The following is a 22,904-nucleotide window of genomic DNA, read 5'->3' on the forward strand; positions in this document are numbered from 1 at the left end:
ATTGACACCTATGTGTCAATCTTGTAGAACTCTATTAAATACATGTACTGAACTAGAGAACTCTTAATCACCATGCTAAACTAGATAACCATTGTCTTATCAATTCCACTGAGTTAAACACCACCTTTCAAGTATACTTCTCCAGGGTTCTGGCCCATTACACCACCTTTTGTCAAAGAGTATTTGTAATGGAAGAGAGGATCCCATTTTCTCAGTAAAGCAATTCACAGTGCTAAGATTTTTTTTGAACTTGCCCAAACAAGTAAGTTTACAAATAAGGAGATTCCCTCCTCCCCCCAAGCTGGGATTAAGTGACTTGCCCAGGGTCACACAGCTAAGAAGTGTTAAGTGTCTGAGATCAGATTTGAACTCCGGTCCTCCTGAATTCAAGGCTGGTGCTCTATGCACTGCGCCATCTAGCTGCCCCCAAATAAGGAGATTTTACAAGATTTTTCCTCTTTTTCCTTTTCCACAAAGTAATTAATTATTATCATTCCCTTTAAAAACATACCCAGTTACATACTTCATAGATTTTAACTTCATAACAGTAGTATCTATTAACTTAGCAATTGCACAATATCCAGATTAAAAGAGTTTAATTTTCTAATGATACAATTGCATTAATTTCTTGATAGTATTTTTCATTATAATAGGTCTCAAAAATCATGGTACAAGAAGAGTTAAAACACAATAACATGTATTTAAAATATAAAACAAAACTTATTATTAGTCAGATGATATCAGTCAAATGCATTTCCAAATTTCCTTATACAGAAAATCATTCATCTTGTCACCTTTGGTATTATACACTAATTATGTCTAAAAGTCCAGTATAGAGTTATCTAGGATGGGACAATTGCATTCAATTAAAGAAATAACAATAACAAATATTTATTTAGTGTTTACCCTATACTAGTTAAGTATTCTACAATCTGTTAAATATTTCACAATCATGTGATTCCTGCAACAACCCCTTTACAGATTAGTCCACTGAGGTAAATAGAGATGAGTTTATTTGTCTAAAATCACATGGCCAACATATTTAGAGTCTAGATTTTTAACTCCTATTTTCTTCAATCCATGTTATATCAATATTTTGTCTTAGCATAGGCAAAATCTTGTTATAATTTAGTTCTAGGACAAACCTATACCAAATCAAATCTGGATTTACAATCATAAAATCAAAATCTCAATGTTCCAAGGGCCACATATACCCAATATTTTAAAATATAAGGCTCACTATTCTCAGTCTACTACCAAATATTTAAAGAGGCAGTATTGTATTCTCATTCCCCTCTTTAGGGTCTATGAAGATTTTATAATTCTTACAAAACTAAAATATACACTTCTAAAGGTCTTTCAAGAACAGAATTTTTTTATGTAATATCTTCAAGTAATTCTACACATATATCACTATAATTTCCACATTATAAAGAACAATCACATCATATTATTTTAAGATTATCAAAAAATCTTCCTCAAACTTCCCTTTACAAAATTAAATCCCTTTTATTTCCAGTTTTTACTTGCTCAAACTCCCCTCCTTTTCTCTACACATTTAAAAACACACACACACACACATACACACACAAATATATGTAAACATGTATCCTTCCAGTGGACTTTGATTAAAGTCCATCCTTTTTCTCTTTTCATATTCTGATCCACTTCTTCTTTATCATATCCCAGACTATAAAGCCCATCTTCATGACATTGAATTTCTCCTTTATAATTTGACACAAATTTTTTTCTACATCATCTCATAATTACAATATATTTATTCTTAGGATTCTAAAGTATTTACAATTCTTTGGAATTATAAGGAGCTTACATATGCATGTGCTTGTCCAAATTCCAATTCATTTATAATGCCACCTTATAATTTTTCTTTACATTACGTACAGTTGGAATGGATAGCAGAAGTGGTGGCACCCAAAGATCTTTTTTTTTTTTCCCCTGAGATTGGGGTTAAGTGACTTGCCCAGGGTCACACAGCTAGGAAGTATTAAGTGTCTGACACCAGATTTGAACACTGGTCCTCCTGAATTCAAACCCAAAGATCTTAATAGGTCTGTTACAGAACATAAGATAGGAAGTCTTCAGTGACTTATCCATTTGGTTGAGGCAGGGGAGAGGTGATCCAAGATCTCCTGGCTCCAATTAACAGCTTGCAAACACCTGTTATTCATATAACAATCAAATTCTTTCATATAGTTCATGGAAGTAATAAAGTATTTTTTTCAAATTAAATTTTACTTAAATTCAAGTTGCTTCCCTAAATAAGCATCTCCCTCTATGGACAAGAAGCAAGAAGGCTCTTAAAATTCAAATTGTAAACTGGTTTTGGAATTTATCCCAAACTTGGGGCAGCAAGATGGTGCAGTGGATAGAGCACCACCCTTAAGTCAGGAGGACCGGAGTCTCAGACTAACTGTGTGACCCTTGGCAAGTCACTTAATCCCAATTGCCTCAGCAAAAAAAAAAAAAAAAAAAAAATTTATCCCAAGCTGAACTCAGCTTCTTTAATCTGCACTTTTATGGGGGAGGAAGACCTCTTAAGAGTATAAAATCTTTCCCTACTCCCTATCCCTGTCCCTTTGCCATGGAGCAAATTTGAGATATCGATACAAATTTTTCCCTTCTTTTGTTCTGTCATATACATATTCGGCAATGCTCCTAAATTCATACGCATCCTTGTCACATAAGGCAGACTTTCACGGTTCTATTCTTATTTTTCCTTAAAACAAACTCTACAGAGGGTTAGAATTCATTAAAACATTTCAGTGTTTATTTAAAACAAAAAACATTCACACTATAATTTGGAAATATATAGTAGTGAAGTTACATTTTAGTCTTTGATTAATTTATGATGACATAAATTTCTACATATGGGGGAAAAGATCCCTATCCCTCTTATTTGTTTCTTTTATCTGCCTTCCTGATTTGGCCATAATCAGGAAGATAGAGGAGAGAATATTTCTCAAGAAAAAGGGTTTTTACTCTTACTCCTTGGATTGATAAGACCCCAAGAAAAATAAACTGGACACAAAGAAGTATTTACCCAACTAATTTTTTAATCAAAAAAGATTTTAATCAAAAATTAACCTACATGATATTCTAAAAGTAATCTCAAAGCTTTTAATGTGCACAATAATAAAAGGTGCAAAATACGCCTGAATTTCATTTTCCTTTATACAGACTTCCCCCTAGTGTGGAGGAAAACCTTATTCCCTTAAAAGGACTTGCCCATCAAAATGCTGAATAGCCTTAGCTAGTTACTTCCCCAACAACATGAAGGCTCACCTCTTCTCTTAGAATAAGGGAGGGGAAACTTTTTTTCTGCCAAGGGCCATTTGGATATTTACAACATCATTCTCGAGCCATACAAAATTATCCACTTATAGAACTCAAGCAGTGAGAGGTTGTTGTGCCTGGCATCCACTTATCATCTGAAATTGCCTTAGCTCATTATTTTTGCAGCCCTTATACTGCTTTTGGGTCAGATATTCCCCACCCCTGCCTTAGAGAGACTTCCCAGGTATATCTTTCCGCACTGAAATAGAGGCTTACCTTAGTTTAGAGAGTTTGAGAGTGATTGGGACTGAGGAATAAATTTGTTCTTTGGTACAATCCTTTGTGGAGAAATCTCAGAAAAAAGTTTCCCTAGAGTTTTCTAGGGTCCCTCTTCTTAGAGGTTGTTTCAGGGACCAGCCTCACTCCTCCAGTTCCTTCATAGTTGTCAATTATGATGAGAAATTCTGAGACACAAAGTTCCCAGCATAATTTATTAGTTAGGCTAGTAATAGCCAACAAATTGCATCAATTGTCTCTCTCAGTGACCAAAATGACTTAAAGTGAGGGCTAAGAGGATCTTTTATAAAAATTAGCAAGGTGACAGAGCAAAATTTTGAGCAACATAAATGTGTCTTCTTCTGATTGGTTATCAGTGACATAGAATTGAGATTACATCATTTGGACCTCACCTTTTGAAACTCCCTTTTAACCATAACCAAGACTTGTAATGTTCTCTTTCTCTATAAATTGTAATCATTCTTTGGGGGCATATTTCTTGGGGAGCTGATGGGGAGGCAGCCTTAGTTTTAGTTCCTGTTCAATAATACCAAATCCATCCAGGAGTTAAAATCCGGATCCTATATTGTGTCCTTCAAAGTCTTGAATCTTTTCCTATCAAAATGTCTCCAGCCAGCTTCAGTCTCTAGCTCCCTCTGAATCCAAAGCCTCCAGTCAGCACGAAGGTAGACATGGGAATGAATCAGACTCTGCCTCAGAGAGTGTGGGATTGTAGGTTTCCCAGAATTCAATGCTAGATGTGAATCTCCATGAGCAGACTTGTGAATCTGCCGGTCTTGCGAATCCCCGGGACATCTTCTCCTTGACCCAATCCAGACTGACTTCTCCCAGACTGCCCCTCCCCACTGAGTCTTGGCTCCTTTTATCCTCCCAGAGAATGGGCTTGTTGGGTACTCCATAGGCTTGTGGGAACTCCTTAAGGGGCCAAAGAGCTGACTCCTTTCAGAAGTCTAAAAGTGTAAACTCCTTTTAAAGGTGTGAACTCTGAACTAGAGAATTGTTAAGTATCAGACAGCCGACTTAGCACCTAGTAAAATCCTAACAAAGACTTGTCATAAGACAAAAGTTTCTCACATAGGGAATTCCAGTTACCACATAATTTAAATTGATGAGATTTTACCTTTTAGTCACTTTAATCAGATTTTTCCAGAAAGTGGATATTTGTCTAGTTACAAAAGTAGACTTTATTATAAGACAAAAACTTGACCTTTAGGCTATTTTCTCCTTGTTATATGTGGTGAATAAAGTTAACTAAAGGAAAGGAACCACAAAGGAAATATTAAAACTAGTTAAGCCTTAGCAAAATAGAATCATTTTTTAATTTTACACCAAATTTAATTTTAGTCCTTTTTTCTTCCCACTCTTTCTGTCTTCTGGTTCTCAATGAAACTTAGTTCCCTCCAGGTGACACAGTCCCCAATTCACTAATCAAAGTGGGAGAATTGAATGTCCCTCTATTATCATCATTTAGTAACTTCTCCTTTGAGCTTCCCTCAAATGACCTAACTCTGTGATTCACTGTGATTTAACATTGCATTATTTTGAAAAGATACTGTTGAAATTGTTCGGTATCAAATTACTTCCAGTTTTTTTTCCTCTTCTGGCCCTCTCCAGGCTGTATACATGAATGTATTGAAGAATGTTGTATTTTTCTATAAAACACCTTTTAAGAGTAAGGGCATTATTCAAATATATATTTTTTTAAATCCATGCTAGACAAAATAAAGATAGAAAATTTCCAACTCCAAATGATCTTGTGTCATTGATTTGTTTGGTCTCTTCTAGTTTTTAGGAAGTCTGTTACTTGAGTAAGTTTTACCACTTTGTCTTCTAAACTATCTAGTCTCTTTCCAACTTCTTTGCTTCATTTTTTTACGTCATGCTTCATTTCTTTTAGATATTCTTGTAGTCCTAACAGATAATCTGTTTTTTTCTCTTTGAATCTTGCTTGCAGTTGTCAGAGAGTTAATTCCTTCCTTTTGGGGATGATTTTTAGATTTAAAATAATACAGTCAGTGTGTATACACACACACATATATATATTTATTTTAATTCATCTCTTTGGCTTTGTTTCCTGTACTTGAGTTTTTGTTCCAGGGACAGGACATATTTTTGGTCAGGGTTGGGTGATCAGCCCTGCTTGGTCTTGCCCAGGTCACCTGAGTTCCTTCTGTTATTTTCATCTCCTAGAGTTTACTATCACTATTCCTACACACACACACACACACACACACACACACACACACACACACACACTCTCTCTCTCTCTCTCTCTCTCTCTCTCTCTCTCTCTCTCTCTCTCTCTCTCTCTCTCTCTCTCTCTCTCACAATCCTCACACCTCCCTTTCCACCACTTGGTTGAGTTTCAGAACATTAGATTTTCAGGGCTCTCTGTGGTATCTCAAGACAAAATACTAGGAACTCAGAGACTGTGGCACCTGGAATGTACTTATCTGAACCTTACTAGTTCACTGCTTGTGTTACTCCCTCGGCCTTAAGGTACCTATCTATAAAGAGCTAAAACTCTTAAAAGCTGGGTTTGATTCAGACAACTGACCACTTAAGGTTAATTACCTATTGGTCAAGCATATGCTTAGAAAAATGGCCCTTCTCACTATTCTGTGCTGGCTCAATTTTTTGGTGTATATAGGTAATAGTAGGAGGGATTAAAGGATGGAGTGAGACAAGTCAGACTCACTTTGCAGGAAGACCAGGAGGAGGGAGGTTGGTGGTGAACTTGTGGAAGTTTTATCCATCTCCTTTACTTTCCCCCCAAAAAACCCAAGACTTTTGCTTATCCTGACTCCGGCTGATTCTGAGGCCTCCAGGGAGCTACTCTGGAACTTGCACCTACCCTACCTCTTTCTGACCACCCTAATACTATCTTAGGAGAGCCCTCCATTCTTGCTGCCTTAAAAGAAATATCCCTGGGTCTTTGGTCACAATGAAAGCTACTCTGTGCCGGTTTTGACTTTGTTGGTTGTCAAGGATTCCCTTTCCTATTATCTATAGCCCTCTGACTGATTTTTGGACAGTTGTAAAATGTAAGAAATTTCTCACTGGATTTCCTGATCTTTATTTAGTCTGGTGTGAACTTCAGGAATATGGAACTTAGACGACATGCCTCCTTTTCAAACAATCATCTTGATCTCTCATTTTGACTTTTTTAAAATATCTGTAATGCAGTTCAACAAATTCAGTAAAATGGGCATTTATAAATACTTTTTGAGCACTCTACTGGACACTGGGCACTTTTTTCCCCATTTAACAAGCATTTATTTTGTTCTTCCTCTTATCTTCCTGCATTCCAAGAAAAGAAAAAAACAAAACCTTTGTAACAAATATACATAGTCAATCAAAAAAAAGTTCATATTTTGGCCATGTGCAGAGGTTTTCTGGGAAGCACAGACCAAGAAATAATTATAGGTTTGCCTTCAATTTAAGTGAACTATATCCTGTTTGTAGAAAATCTAAAGTTTAAAAACAGATAAATTGATTGATTATTTGCATTTTTTCAAAGATTTGATCAAAAATCTTAGGGCACTAGGATCAGGATCAGTAAAGGAACTGAGGAGGAAGGAAAGAGAGCAAGCATTTACTAAGTATTTGTTACATGCTAAGTAAGGGTTTTAAAAATATTATCTCATTTGATTCCCACATCAAATCCTGTATGTAACAGATAGATAGATAGATAGATAGATAGATAGATAGATAGATAGATAGATAGATAGATAGATAGATAGATACGATAGATACGATAGATAAAATAAGATAGATTTGCTATAGAAAGCTTTAGAATATTATCCCCATTTTATTGGATTTAAACTCAGGTCTTCCTCACTAGTGACTTTCTGTCTCCATTCTATACATCGAGCTGCCTCAGCTCAGTTATATGGGGAAATATAACATGAAGAACAGAAATTATGGAAAATGATAGATATTTTCAAATATTTAAATATTATCATGTGGAACTTGGTGTTCCATGTTGCAGAATTTAGGTGAATGGGTAAAAGTTACACATAGATCATAAATTCAGATCTGAATAGTACAGTCCAACAATCTCATTTTATAGCAGGAGAAACTGAGGTCTGAATAAGTTAGATGATCTTGGTCACAGATAAAGGAAAGTGGCAGAGTCAAGATTTAAAACGAAGCCCTTTGACCCCATATCCAGTACTTTTCCTCCTATCTCCACTAAGAGTATATTCTTATAGGCAATTTTGGCTTTATATAAAGGAAACACTTCCAACATTTGGAGCTGTTCAGAAGTAAAAAGAATACTTCAGAAAGTAATGGGTTCTTGAAAATCTTCAGAGGTGCAGGAATGAAAGGGTACATAATTTGCTTTTAAAGAGGAAATAATACTTTTATATTTCTCTCTCTTTTTTAAAAAAACTTTGTATCATTTTATTATCACCTGTTGCCAAATATATGAGTTTCAGTGGCTTCAGAAAGAACAAGAGGTTGACAGTGGATTTAGTCATTCTGCTGATGAGTTGCTTTTACTGTTTGTTTCAAGTCATTTTTTGATAGTATAAAAAATCCTGGTTTAACTGAGAACATACATACACTAACCTATTTTAGCTATCTTCCTTTGCTGATTCTAGTACTGCTTCCAGATTTTTCATATATTTATGTAAAAATAAGAGATGATGGAAATACTTCTATTGTCAGGTTTATATGTCAAAAGACCACTATTGCCTCCAGCAAACTAAATTAATAACTGTTGCTAGTATTTCATTAGTCATAGTTATCAAATAACTTTATTTTGGCTAGCAGCAAATAGTTATTTGACTGATATCTAGGTTTTATATTTATTAATGCAGTTTTACTTATTTTAAATATTAAAATGGCCCCTTTGCCTATTACAAGATGTTCCTGTACCTGTTTTTTGCTTCATGATTCCACTGTAAATATTGAAAACCACATGATGGAATCTCTAAAATAGGCGGAGACTTTTGAAAAACATTCAGTCTGTTTCTCGAGCCAAAATTCCATCACAATTCAAAAAAAAAAAAACAACCCCTGTGTATTTTCCATTCTTTTATACTTCCAGTAAAATTTCACAAACTTATTTTAAGACTATAAGTTTTACTTTCCATTGGTAAATTTTCAGTCTCATCTTCATCATATTCCACATATGTGTGATATAGTATGACTTTAAAATGATGAGATTGATTTTAGTGAGATTGACATGAATGTATCATGTTAGATGAAATGGGAGAACAAAATAGGTGTAAGAGAAAACTTGATTATTCTGGCTATAAAATTAGCTCCATTGCTACAACTTTACAACTTTACTCTAAGTAGGTAGCAAGGACCTTTTGTGAGTTGGATGTCTTGGGATATCTTTAATCAGTGAGAAAAAACAAAAACAGGGAAATTCATAGGATGAAAAAGAGAGACATTTTATTTTTTTTCCCCAAAAAGTATTTTTACATAAGAATATAAATCTTCTAGGGTCTCATTACCTGCCTAAGTCCTCTCAGATTTTCATTTAATTATCTTTTTCTATGTGGAAAATAGATTGGAGTGGGAAGAGATATGTGGGAGGGAGATATTTAGGAAACCAGGTGATGGGTGATGTAAACATGAACTGGAATGAGAACTTTACAAAGAAGAGATATAGATTAGAAATGCATGCATTTAGAAATGACAACATGAGGCGATTGGAAATGGTAAGGGGTGATACTAAAGTTGTAACCTGAGAGATCCGAAGGATGATAGTGTCCTTAACAGTAATAGAGAAGTACAGAAGAGTGGTGAGTTTAAGGGGAAAGACAGTAAGTTCATATCCAAAAGCCTATAAAACTGTGTTACCCTTTGGTCTATCAGTACCATTACTAGGTCTATATCCCAATCTCTTTTTGTGATGGCAAGGAACTGAAAATTAAGGGGATGCACATCAATTGAGGAATGGCTGGCAAATTGTGATATATAAATGTAGCAAAATACTATCAGAAATTATTTCTGTATTTCTATATGTAACATCTATACATATATATGCATATACACTTATATTTCTATGAGAAATGATAAGCAGGCATATTTCTGAAAAACCTGGGAAGAATTACATAACCTGATGCTGAGTAAAGCAAACAGAACCAGAACACTGTACACAGTAACAGCAATGTGATAGACTTAGCTTTTTTCAGCAATACAATGTTCCAAGACGACTCCAAAGGACTTATGATGGAAAAATGCAGAATCCAGAGAAATAACTATAGAATCAGAATGCAAATTGAAACATGCTATTTTCACTTTGTTATTGTTTTTTCTTCCTCGTAGTTTTTCCCTTTTGCTCTGATTCTTGTTTTATAACATAACTAATGTGAAAATATTAATATGATTGTACATGTGTAACTGCTATCAGATTGCTTACTGTCTTGAGGAGGTGAGAGGAGAGAGAGAAAAAAGTTGCAACTTAAAATCTTATAATAGTAGAGGTCAAAAACTATCTTTACATGTAATTGGAAAAAAATAGAATATTAAGTGGGAAAAACAAACAAAATATAAAATAGCCAATATAAAGAAAGGGGGAAAAAAAGATGAGTTCTGTTTTGAAGATGATGTTAAAATAGCTCCAGAAGGATATTTGGCTCAAAATATTGAATATGAAGTTGGTGATGTAAACTTGGAGCAAAAAGGAAATTAGGGTAGGATCAGCACAGTTTCATGACTTCTTCCCAATTATGTTCAGCAGCACATGAATAAGTGTAAATGAGGCATATGGTGGGAGAAAACCAGGATTGGGGTTTAGGAAACAAGAGATTCAAGATTTAAGGACTGTGTAGTTTAGTTGATTCACTAAGAGATCAACATAGAGAAGGAAGGAGAGTGTTGTTAGTGTATGGTATAATGTCATAGTACAGTGCAGTAGAGAGAATAAAAGTCACAGTGAGGACAACAAACAGATTTAGGTATTCATAAGACTTATGGAAAGATGGAATATTAAAGATTATGAATAAATTCAAGAACTTCCAGTTCCAGTTCTAATGCCATGTATTTAAAGGCTTAAAATGCTATACTGGATAAAGTTTAAGGGGAAAAAAAATAAACACTTCTCTTTAACTCTATTTTGGAGGGAATCCTTGTTTCAGAATACAAATTTACAGAAAATTTAAGAGTAAGGAGGAAAATATGTTTGTATGCGCATGTAAGGTAATGGGGGTGGAGGGCCATGAGCAGGAAAAATTAAAAGTATAGGACAAAGAAAGATAAACTAATTCTAAATAGAAAGTAGCCTTGATTAATGGCTATATGGAGCTAGGGGGGGGAAAGTCAGACAAACAGTGGGTGTAATTCTGAAAAACAAATGCATTTTTAAAGTGATGGAAAATGGACTTAGAAACAACAAAATGCAATTATATTAGGAAAGACATTTTTAACTAATTAGATGAGGAGCAAAGATTTGGTTTCAAAAATTTAAATGATGCTTTTCTGAAGCGTGAACTTATCTTTTTGCAATGGAAATAGAAAAGCTTCTAATAATTTTTAATAATCATGAAGAATAAAAGATTGTTTTGAACCAGAATATAAGGGAAAGGAAAAAACAAAACAAAACAAGAGCCAAAAATGATTCTACAATAGTATTTCTGTGAAATAGGAAAGAAATTAATTTGAAAGGTAATTTGCAGAAAAGTAGTAACTGGCTTATAATTTTGTTTTAAGATTATTAAACAAAACTGCTCCCAAAGAAATACTAAAGAAGGGAAAGGGACCTACATGTGCCAAAATGTTTGTGGCAGCCCCTTTTGTAGTGTCTAGAAACTAGAAAATGAATGAATGCCCATGAATTGGAGAATGGTTGGGTAAATTGTGGTATATGAATGTAATGAAATATACTGTTCTGTAAGAAATGACCAGCAGGATGAATACAGAGAAGCTTGGAGAGACTTACATGAACTGATGCTGAATAAAATGAACAGAGCCAGGTGATAATTATATACTTCAACAACAATACTGTATGAGGATGTATTCTGATGGAAGTAGATATCTTTGACAAAGAGAACATCTAATTCAGTTCCAACTGATCAATGATGGACAGAATCAGCTACACCCAGAGAAGGAACACTGGGAAGTGAATGTAAACTGTTTGCATTTTTGTTTTTCTTCCCATGTTATTTTTACCTTCTGAATCCAATTCTTCCTGTGCAACAAAAAAATTTGGTTCTGCACATATATTGTATCTAGGATATACTATAACATATTTAACATGTATGGGACTGCCTGCCATCTAAGGGAAGGGATGGAGGGAAGGAAGGGAAAAATCTGAACAGAAGTGAGTGCAAGGGATAATGGTGTAAAAAATTACCCATGCATATGTACTGTCAAAAAAAAGTTATAATTATAAAAGAAAAAAAAACTGCTATACTTTTTTTAATAAAGCTTTTTATTTTTCAAAAAAACTTGCTATGTTTTTTAACCTTTATTTCAATAGGTTGTTCATTACCTTTTTGAAATACTTTAACTGTTCTATTTCCTAGGAAGTATTGAGGATAATTGGGGAGAAGAGGTTGCACACAGAATATGGCAGTTCTAAAATGTTATATCTGATACAGATATTTTCCTATGAAAATCATTAAAAAAATGCAACTGGGTTTGATAAAAGATATAATAATTTACAGGATGTTCATATTTAAATGATGTTTCCTTTCTTCTACAGGTAAAGCTTCAATTAGGCAACTAACAAAAAAGGTAAGCAAAGTTTTTCCTTTCTTTTTCAAAAATACGTAATATAACTTAAAAAAAAACTTAATTGATTCTCTCTGGTTTTGCTTTATATATTTAAAGGCTATAAATGATGCATTGGATGAAGTAACAAAGAATAAAAATGGACCAACCTTTTTTAGAGATCTTGGTGATAAAGGTAATGTTTATTTTATTTCTTTTAAATTCCTACATATAGGAGAATCGTGTTTTGTTTAATTAAAAGATCATTTAGAAACTTTGTATGGGGATTGTACATGTACCTAAATGTATTCCTTCCAAAGAATTTTAACATTTTAATATTAATAAATATGAAATGTGTAATAAAAACTTTTAGTAATCTTCGTTGGGAAATACCTGGTATAATCCCCACGAATTTTTGAGAATGAAGGGAGACAAGCAATATTGTTTCCCAATGATTTTAGTCTTAAGAACTTTTTCCAATCATTGTATTCCTCAACAACAATACTATATGATGACCAATTCTGATGGACGTGGCCATTTTCAACAATGAGATGAACCAAATCAGTTCCAATAGAGCAGTAATGAACTGAACCAGCTACACCCAGAGAAAAAACTCTGGGAGATGACTATGAACCACTACATAGAATTCCCAATACCTCTACTTTTGTCTGCCTGCATTTTGGATTTCCTTCACAGGCTAATTGTACACTATTTCAAAATCCGATTTTTTTTGTATAGCAAAACAACTGTATGGTCATGTATAGATATACTGTATTTAATTTATACTTTTAGCATATTTAACATGTATTGGTCAACCTGCCATCTGGGGGGGGGGGGGGAAGGAGAAAAATTAGAACAAAAGGTTTGGCAATTGTCAATGTTGTAAAATTACCCATGCATATATCTGGTAAATAAAAACTATTAAAATATATTAAAAAAAATTTTTTTCCTCCATTGCTTCAAGCTCCTCTAGACACACAAAGAGTTAGACAAGACTGAAAAGTGACATAACAACTGCAACCAAACTAAAAAGTCTATAAGTATAGGTTTGTGACAAGTTATTTGTCTGTCATTTGGTCTAACCAAACTGAAGACTTTTCCAGAAGTTTGGCTGCCAAGGAAAGAATTTTTTCAGTCAGAACAAATCATGAATATCATTCTAAGGTCTAGAATAGTTGTAATCATTATCAGTGAAATTAGTATCCATATTAATGAAATCATGAATTCTTGAAAGGTTTTTACGTTTCAAGTTGTTACATAAGAAATTAACATTCTAATTAAACAAATTAATTAATTAGTGTAACTGCCTTTCACCATCTTCTTCCATTATCATTTAGCAAACTCTCCTTTGAGGTTCACTCCTTCTAGCTATTCTATCAAAGTCTTAGTAGCTGATGGATGTCTTTCATTCTAGAAGAGTCCCAAAATGACACCACAATGTTAGAATTAGTATGTCCAATTGTGACTAATCAAACCAATATGAGCTTGGAATGTTCTGCCACAGGTCAGACACAAGATAGTCCCTGTGAACATTTGGGGCAGATTCTCTAACTTTGTACATCTCTCTTTTCCTTTGGCCTAATTCAAATCTGCTTTGCTCATAGAGCACAGCACCTTCTCTGATGAGGATATGCTATTCTGGCAGTCCTATGCCAGTGTCTCCTATATCATACAATCCACTTTAAAGTTAAGAGAGACCTTGCGAATATCCTTGTTACTGCATTTTCTGATCACTTTGTGAGCACTTGCTCTGTGTGAATTCTTCACAAAATAGTCTTTTTGACAAGTGTACATTTGGCATTTGAACACTGCCAGCCCTGCAGAGTTGTGCTCTCTGCAGTAAAGTTTGAATGCTTGGCAGTGAGAAAGGACCTCACTATCTGATATCTTATCCTGCCAGTCAATCTTCAGAATCTTCTTAAGACAATTTAAATGGAAACAGTTCAATTTTCTGGCATTGTACTGGTACACTGTCCACATTTCATAGGCATACAATAATGAGGTCAACCAACATTTACTAGCCTCCATGTCATCCTCCCTCTTTCTCAGGGAGTTCTATACTTGGTTCACAATATTGTTCTTCACCCTTATCACTTACATTTTGGAACTTTATGATGTCCCTTTATTTTTTTTTATTATTAAAGCTTTTTATTTTCAAAATATATGCACAGATAATTTTTCAATATTGACCCTTGCATAGCCTTGTGTTCTGAATTTTCCCCTCCTCTCCACTCCATCCCCTAGATGGTAAATAATCCAATATATGTTATACATGTTAAAATATGTTAGTTCCAATATATGTAAACATTTGTACAATTATCTTGCTGCACAAGAAAGATCAGATCAAAAAAAATGAATAAGAAAACAAAATGTAATCAAAATGCAACAAAAAGAGTGAGAATGTTATGTTGTGATCCACATGCAGTTCCCACAGTCTTCTCTCTGGGTGTAGATGGTTCTCTTCATCACAAGAGCATAGGAACTGGCATCAGTCATCTCATTGTTGGAAATAGTCATGTCCATCAGAATTGATCGTTGTATAATCTTGTTGTTGCCATGTACAATGATCTCCTGGTTCTGCTCACTTCACTTAACATCATTTCCTTTCCAAGCCTCTCTAAAATCATCCTGTTGATTGTTTCTTATAGAATAAGAATATTCCAGAATATTCATATACCATAACTTATCTGGCCATTCTCCAACTAATGGATATCCACTCAGTTTCCAGTTTCTAGCCACTACAAAGAGGATGCCACAAACATTTTTGCACACGTGGGTCCCTTTCCCTAACCTTTAAGATCTCTTTGGGATACAAACCCGGGAGAAACACTGCTGGATCAAAGGGCATAGTTCTAAATTGCTCTCCAGAATGGTTGAGTCAGTTCCCTACTCTACCAGCAATGCATTAATATCCCAGTTTTCTTACATCCTCTTCAACATTCATCATTATCTTTCCCTGTGATAACCAATCTGAGAGGTGTGTAATAGTATCTTAGAGTTGTCTTAATTTGCATTTCTCTCTGATCAATATTCTCTAATTTGGAGCACCTTTTCATATGACTAGAAATGGTTTCAATTTCTTCATCTGAAAAGTGTCTGTTCATATCCTTTGACCATTTATCAATTGGAGAATGGTTTGAATTCTTATAAATTTGAGTCAATTCTCTGTATATTTTATAAATGAGGCCTTTAGATAATGTCCCTTTAAATAGTTTTCCATTTCGTCAGCTATCTCAACTCCTATGATCTGCACTTTCATGCCATTTCAGCCGCAAGGATACCCATGACTGTATCATTACCCACAAGTGTTTTCCCTATACAAATCATTAACTCTAAATTTATACTGTGACCATAACCTCATGTCCTTTCATCTTACTGTTTTCTCCTGTGCTATAAATGTTCTCCTTGAACATGTGAAGGTCACAAATTCTTGGTATGACTACATTGTCCTTCTGAACTGTCTGTGATCCTGGGTGGTGATAATGTCAAATGAGCTTAGTTGTAATAAATCTATGTAATTAAGCATTCCTTTTTCCTTAGTTAGTAATGGGCAGGGAATTCGTATAGTTATTGAGCATGGAATTTTGATATGTAGAATAGTTATCTGTGTCTCTATATAGAGATAGAGATGGAAATAGAGACATAGATATAATTGGGGTTTTTTCATCTGCATCTTCCTGTCTCATCCTACTTTGATCACTGTGGACACTGACCTGTTCCATATCAGACTTGAGCCGATTCATAATTTGGTAGCCTGGCTCTCTCAGACATTTAGTCTGTGACTACCAGACCTAGTATGGCACTGTTAGCCCTGCTTCTGCTCATAATTCCCTTACTCAAATGATGAGTCTCAGCAATTTTCAGTAGCTGAGGTCCAGTGCTATTTATTATTCTATACATATTTCCACAATTATCATGCTGCCCAAGAAAAATCTAGCTATAATATTTGTAAAGAATTACACAGCTATTATTTTTGAATAGGTAAATGATTTCCATATCAGTTAGTCAGCACATTGTTTTATGTATTTTTATGAAAGCTTCTATAAAACTTCATCTTAAGTATAATCATTTTAAAATGTTCCCTACAATTTTGTTTACATTATTAATCTGTTTAGCAAATTCATTTTATAGATAATATAAAAATTAATTTTGTTTCAAGCTGTTGTCAAAATTATTGCAAATTCTAAAATTACTTAAGGCTGATTAATTAGTAAGGCTTAATTTTACTTTTTCCATAGAAAATAGGTAAACTGAAGAATCATTTATTATAGGACTTAGCTGATCACTATGGACCATTTACTAGGATACAGAAATCTTTGTTATGCAGATCCCTTCTTTGTAATATCACTGTAATGGAATTCATTAATGCATATATAATCTCATCCTTAGAAATCAATATTCCTTTGATGCCTTATCAATTTAATTCCTTTTTTTTTTTTTTTAGTCCCATTCTAAATCCTTTGCAGATCTGCTACTAATCCAATGTGGTGATAGCCTTCTATTAGATTTTTAATATTTTGCAAGCATAACTGCAACACTGAAACATAGAAGTGTTCCTCATTCTTACTACTCCAATCTCTTTTCTGGTCATTAGTGATGATAGGTCTTACATTATTCCTTGAATGAAAATTCTTACTAAAAATATACCCACTGTCTATCTCCATTACCCTTAGGATAATTTCTAATTTCAGTTCTATATAAATCATGATATTCCATTATTCACTGTCATATATCAATAGAACATTTATATTTAAAAGATGTCCTCTTTTATAATCAAAGAGTGACTTGGGATCATTGAAAATACTGCGCAGTTACATGAGTAGTAAAGTGGTCATTTAGATTTAATTGATTTTTAATTTCTGAAATTTTATTTTAGATGTTTATGCAAATTATAAGTATAAATATGATTCCAATATGACTAAGCCACTTATAAGAGAAAAACATTTTTAAACATTTACTCAGAAATGCCTATTAAATATCTATTATATAGAAAGCATTGCACCAGTTAGGGGTGAATGCAAAGATAATAAGATAAGATTTCTATTTTCAAAGATCATATAACCACTCTGTTGTTTGCTTTAGATTGACTTTCTTCTTACTTGGTATATTAGTTTGGTTCTATTCTAATATCAAAATACTTAGAAGTGAAATTGTAGTTATATAACAGAAAAAAATAAAATTATTTTTACTTAAACCATTATATTCTTAATTATTTGAAAACAAGATGAACTTCTTGGTATGTAATAAGTTCTAGGTAAGTAAAAGGCTTGAAGATCCTGCCTCCCAGTGGCCAACTTTAAATAATGTAGTATTTTTATTATTAAAGATTATAAAAAGTATTTTTCCTCAAAATGGGTATTATTCTAAACTTTATATGATGCTTTCTTTAACATTCTACTATTTAATGTATTACCATATTTTAAAATTTCCCTTGTATTTCTTCCTTTCTGTTTCCTATTAAAATCACGTTAGTTAAGGCCCTCATTGCTTCATGTCCAAACTATTGTGCTAGCCTCCAAACTAACCTGCCTGCTACCACCTTTTCTACCACCTTTTTTAATACATACCACTGGCCTTTTATTCTTAAAATTACGCCACTCACACAGCCTTCTACTTCTCCCAAATTACTTTAATAAAATTTCTCTTTGGATTTAATGTTGTATCACTTAACCTTGGTGTATCACTAAGTTTTTTAAAACCATTTTTTCCCCACACAGGGGAAGTCCCCTGCTCCACAAGTAGCCTTTATGCCACAACCTATCAATTGCTTCAATGGTTTATCCATTTCCAGATCCTTATATCACTGAGGGTGTCCTTACCATATTTACCTCAATTTAAATTGCCCATTCTCTCCTACCAGAAAGAGAAGAGGAACAGAGGAGATGGGATTATGAATTGAATACAGATGTATATTATATGTTTAAGAGTCAGTTTAGCAATAGGGTCGCTCAAAGGAAAGATTGGCAGAGTCAAGGGAAAAATAGTAATCATGTTATACAAATAAGGGGCAGAGGAAGAACAGATAAGACACAAAGGCATTAGAGGGGGAAGGAGGACTCATAGTTCTGAAAACCTACTCACATCAAGAATGGATTTAATAGGCAACAATACAAATATACCATGAAGGGTATAGTACCCTTCAAAATCTGTAAAGAAATAAGGGGGGAAGGATGAGTAGAATAGAAGTAAAGGGTAAGTAAGGGAAGACGACAAGAGGGATCTTGGGTAGGAGGAGATTAAGTAATAAAGGCAAGTTAAGGAGTAGAATTTTTTTTTCTTCCTTTTATTTATTTATTTATTTGCAAAGCCTATGCATGGGTTTGTTCCAAACTTTCCCCTTCTGTCTCCCACTCCCTCCCCTAGCTGGCAGGTAGTCCAATTCATATTAAATATGTTGAAATACATTTTAAATCCAATATATGTATGCATATTTATATAGTTATCTTGCTGCACCAAAAAAATCAGATCAAGAAGGAAGGAAAAGAAAAACAGAACACAAAATGCAAGCAAATAACAATAGAGTGAGAATGTTATGTGGTGTTCCACACTGTTCCCATGGTTCTCTCTCTGGGTGTAGATGGCTTTCTTAATCATTGAACAAATGGAACTGGTTCCTCTTGTTGTTGAAGAGAGTCACGTCCATCAGAATTAATATTGTATTGAAATGGACTGACACGAGATAGACAGCTCTGACCAGATTATTCAATTTAAAGCATCATTTATTAGCCGGCCAGCGACTTACCCTACTAAGTCAGGCTAGTAGAGATCAGCCCTGAACCTTTAGTGAGGTACACTTTTAAGCCCATTTACAACATCCTAGTACAGTCTTGGGGTTACAAATTTTGGGAATCACTGACAGTTTCTCGTTTACAATGGGGAAGTGTCTGGACGAGAGTGAGCACACAGCGGAACCGGTGGGCACGTTTTGTAATGTTGTCTTGACTCTGTTAGATACACACTTCTTTGAAAGTCTGGGATCTCATGAACCGGGAGATGGAGCCCAGTCTGAACATAACACTTCCCTTAATTTAGTTTAAGCAACATTTTCCTATAAGCCTGAGGCCCCTTGACCCAGGGATGAGGGGGCCAATCTTTTGTCCATTTCAGTATAGTCTTCTTGTTGCCATGTATAATGATCTCCTGGTTCAGCTCATTTCACTTAGCATCAATTCATGTAAGTCTCTCCAGGCCTCTCTGAAGTCATCCTGGTGGTCATTTTTTACAGAACAATAATATTCCATAACACTCATATACCATAATTTATTCAGCCATTCTCCAATTGATGGACATCTGCTCAGTTTCCAGTTTCTAGCCACAACAAAGAGGGCTGCCACAAACATTTTTGCATATGTGGGTTCCTTTCCCTCCTTTAAGATCTCTTTGGGATATAAGCCCAGTAGTAACACTGATGGATCAAAGGGTATGCAGTTTTATAACTTGTTGAGCATAGTTCCAAACTGCTCACCAGAATGGTTGGATCTGTTCACAATTCCACCAACAATGTATTAGTGTCCCATTTTTTCCACATCCCCTCCAACATTCATCCTTATCTTTTCCTGTCACTTTAGCTAATCTGAGAAGTGTGTAGTAGTGGTATCTCAAAGTTGTCTTAATTTGCATTCCTCTGATCAATAGTGATTTGGAGCACCTTTTCATGTGACTACAAATAGTTTCAATTTCTTCATCTGAAAATTGTTCATATCCTTTGATCATTTATCTGTTGGAGAATGGCATGAATTATTATAAATTTGAGTCGATTATTTATTTTAGAAATGAGGCCTTTATCAGATCCTTTGGATGTAAAAATGTTTTCCCAGTTTATTGCTTCCCTTCTAGTCTGTCTGAATTAGTTTTGTTTATACAGAAACTTTTTAGCATAATACAATACAAATTATCTATTTTGTGTTCACTTATGAGTTCCAGTTCTCCTTTGGTCACAAATTCCTTGCTTCTCCACAGGTCTGAGAGATAAACTATCTTATGTTCTAATTTGTTTATAATATCATTCTGTATATCTAGCTCATGTACCCATTTTGACCTTATCTTGGTATACAGTGTTAGGTGGGGGTCTATGCCTACTTTCTGCCATAGTAGTTTCCAGTTTTCCCAACAGTTTTTGTCAAATAGTGAATTTTTATCCCAAAAGCTGGGGCCTTTGGGTTTGTCAAATACTAAATTGCTATAGCCATTGACTGTTCAGTGAAGCTAACCTATTCTCTTGATCAACTTCTCTGTTTCTTAGCCAGTACCAAATAGTTTTGATGACTGCTGCTTTATAATATAATTTTAGATCAGGTACAGCTAAGCCACCTTCATTTGCTTTTCTCTTTGAATTCTTTGAAATTCTTGACCTTTTGTTCTTCCATATGAATTTTGTTGTTATTTTTTCTAGGTCAGTAAAATAGTTTCTTGGGAATTTGATTGGTATAGCACTAAATAAATAGATTAGTTTAGGGAGTATTGTCCTCTTTATTATATTCACTCTACCTATCCAAGAGCACTTGATATTTTTCTAATTGCTTAGATCTGACTTTATTTGTGTGGAAAGTGTTTTGTAGTTTTGCTCATATAGTTCCTGACTTTCCCTTGGCAGATACCCATATATTTTATACTATCCACAGTTATTTTAAATATTGTTTCTCTTTGTATCTCTTGCTGTTAGATTTTGTTAATAATATATAAAAATGCTGATGATATATATGGATTTATTTTGTATCCTGCAACTTTGCTAAAATTGTGGATTATTTTTAATAGTTTTTTAGTTTATTCTCTAGGGTTCTCTAAGTATGCCATCATATCATCTGCAAAGAGTGATAATTTGGTTTCATCATTACCTACTCTAATTTAAGAAGTAGAATTTAATTAATGTGACAACAGGGATAGGAAAGCTGTGTGTGCATGTGGGGGTTGGATGTGAGTGTGTGTATGTATATATTTTTAAAGGGGGGGGAGCTTAAAAAAGATTTATTGGGGAAAAAGAAATGAGTTGATTTCATCTTAAGAATGTTAAGTTCTCCTCAATGTCTTCTGCCCCTGAGCTCTTCCCTCCCCTGAGGGTAGGTGGACTCTGGAGAGTTACTCCCAAATCTTTTGAAGAGGATACCCATTATCCATCTAATTGCTTTCCTGGACTTTATAATCTCCAAAAACTCTTTACCCAGCAGGATCTCAACTTTGAAACACCTTGAGTTTCACTTTACTGAGTAATTTACTGCTATATTCATATGAGATAGTATGCAGTTAGGGGAAATGCTTGCAGAAAAGAAAATTATGCAGAAGAGGAAAATGTTTGGAATAGTTCTGGAGAATAATTTAGCTAGTCTGCAAAATTAAAGCATAAGAATTGTTTAGTAGCTGTGGATTAAGTTATCCAAATTCTGTAACCTGCTCCCACAAAGTTCAGCGGATATAATAAAAAATTTGATGGTAAGGTTATCTCCTAAGGAAAATGAGTTGGAAGTGGATAAAGTCAGGGAGAAAGTGATTCAAAAGCAATAACCACTAGAAAATTAAATTGATAGACCAGAGAATCAGGGCTGCTTGTAGATAGGTGATCTCATTGTGAGAAGGATAATCTGGAAAAATTAGTGTGTGGTACAGAAATGGTGAGGGGGTTACCATTTAATAAAAAAGCTGGAGAGATCTCTAGAGAAAAGCAAAGTTTATTGTACATTCTCCAGAGAAGGGCGTCCCACCCCTTGAGCAGACATGGAAGAAAGAAAGCACCTCCTGTGGATAGGATCAGCACTTTTAATCCCTAACACAAAACACCTCCTCCCACCACTGACCTTCATCTTCATTGGCTGAAAGTCTTACATTCTAAACGCGAGATCTACCCACGAAATTTAACTTGACCAATAAGTACATAGTTGCCTATATCTGAAATAGAGAGGAGATTGTGTCATGGGAGGGTAGCAGGAAGGGGGACCTGATTATGCCCTTGAATCAATGCTCAAAGTCCTTCAGGCCTACTACTCCAACTCTGAAGTAGGTGAAGCCTTACTTGATTTTCACAACTGTCTTGAAAGATCTCACCTCATCTCATTCATTAGTGATACATCAATGATAGGTCACAATAAATCCAAACAAAATATTTGTTAATTTATTCTATGTGGCCAAAAGGTGTGGAATTTCAATGTTTTAAGAGGAGGCTATAAATAATCTGGGACAGAGATGATAAGGACCTTTACCGAGTGATTTTAGTAGTAAACAAAATGGAAGGAATACAAGAGGGTTTTTTGTTGTTGTTTTATTTTTTCTAAAAGTTTCCTGTCATGAAGTGGAAGCCCAATCCAGGTAAGCATTTTTACAAAGATAGAATTCTCCTTTTAAAAAAAAAAACAAAAAAAAAAAAAAAAACCTGATCTTATGTTATTCAGGTTTTCCTGTAATTGGAATGAAAATTCCATTTCACATTTTTGACATATTTAAAAATGTATTTTTTTCCTGAAAAGTTACCACCTCTATTTGAGGGTGAACAGTTTTTTACTTGGTATTAATTTTTTAATCCCTACATTACACTTTTATTATTTTTCCTGAAGATGTTTAATGTTTATATGAGAGAGGAATAAATCAAATATGCTTTGTCATATTTAATGCCTCAGAGGAAAACTGCTCTAATTCTATTTGAATGATCAAAG

The 22,904-nt window shown here is 34.3% G+C and overlaps 1 protein-coding gene across 2 annotated transcripts in view; it reads left to right on the forward strand.

Moving 5' to 3' along the window:
• Positions 1-22,904, forward strand: part of MICU2 (mitochondrial calcium uptake 2) — a 162,992-nt gene that overhangs the window by 83,835 nt on the left and 56,253 nt on the right. For both annotated transcript variants that reach the window (XM_074303671.1, XM_074303672.1), the window contains 2 exons: positions 12,257-12,288; positions 12,385-12,460. In XM_074303671.1, the coding sequence (XP_074159772.1) occupies positions 12,257-12,288; positions 12,385-12,460 (108 nt within the window). The remainder of the gene's footprint in view (positions 1-12,256; positions 12,289-12,384; positions 12,461-22,904) is intronic.

This window comes from Sminthopsis crassicaudata, chromosome 3 (genome assembly GCF_048593235.1).
Source record: "Sminthopsis crassicaudata isolate SCR6 chromosome 3, ASM4859323v1, whole genome shotgun sequence".
Taxonomy (NCBI): Eukaryota; Metazoa; Chordata; class Mammalia; order Dasyuromorphia; family Dasyuridae; genus Sminthopsis; species Sminthopsis crassicaudata.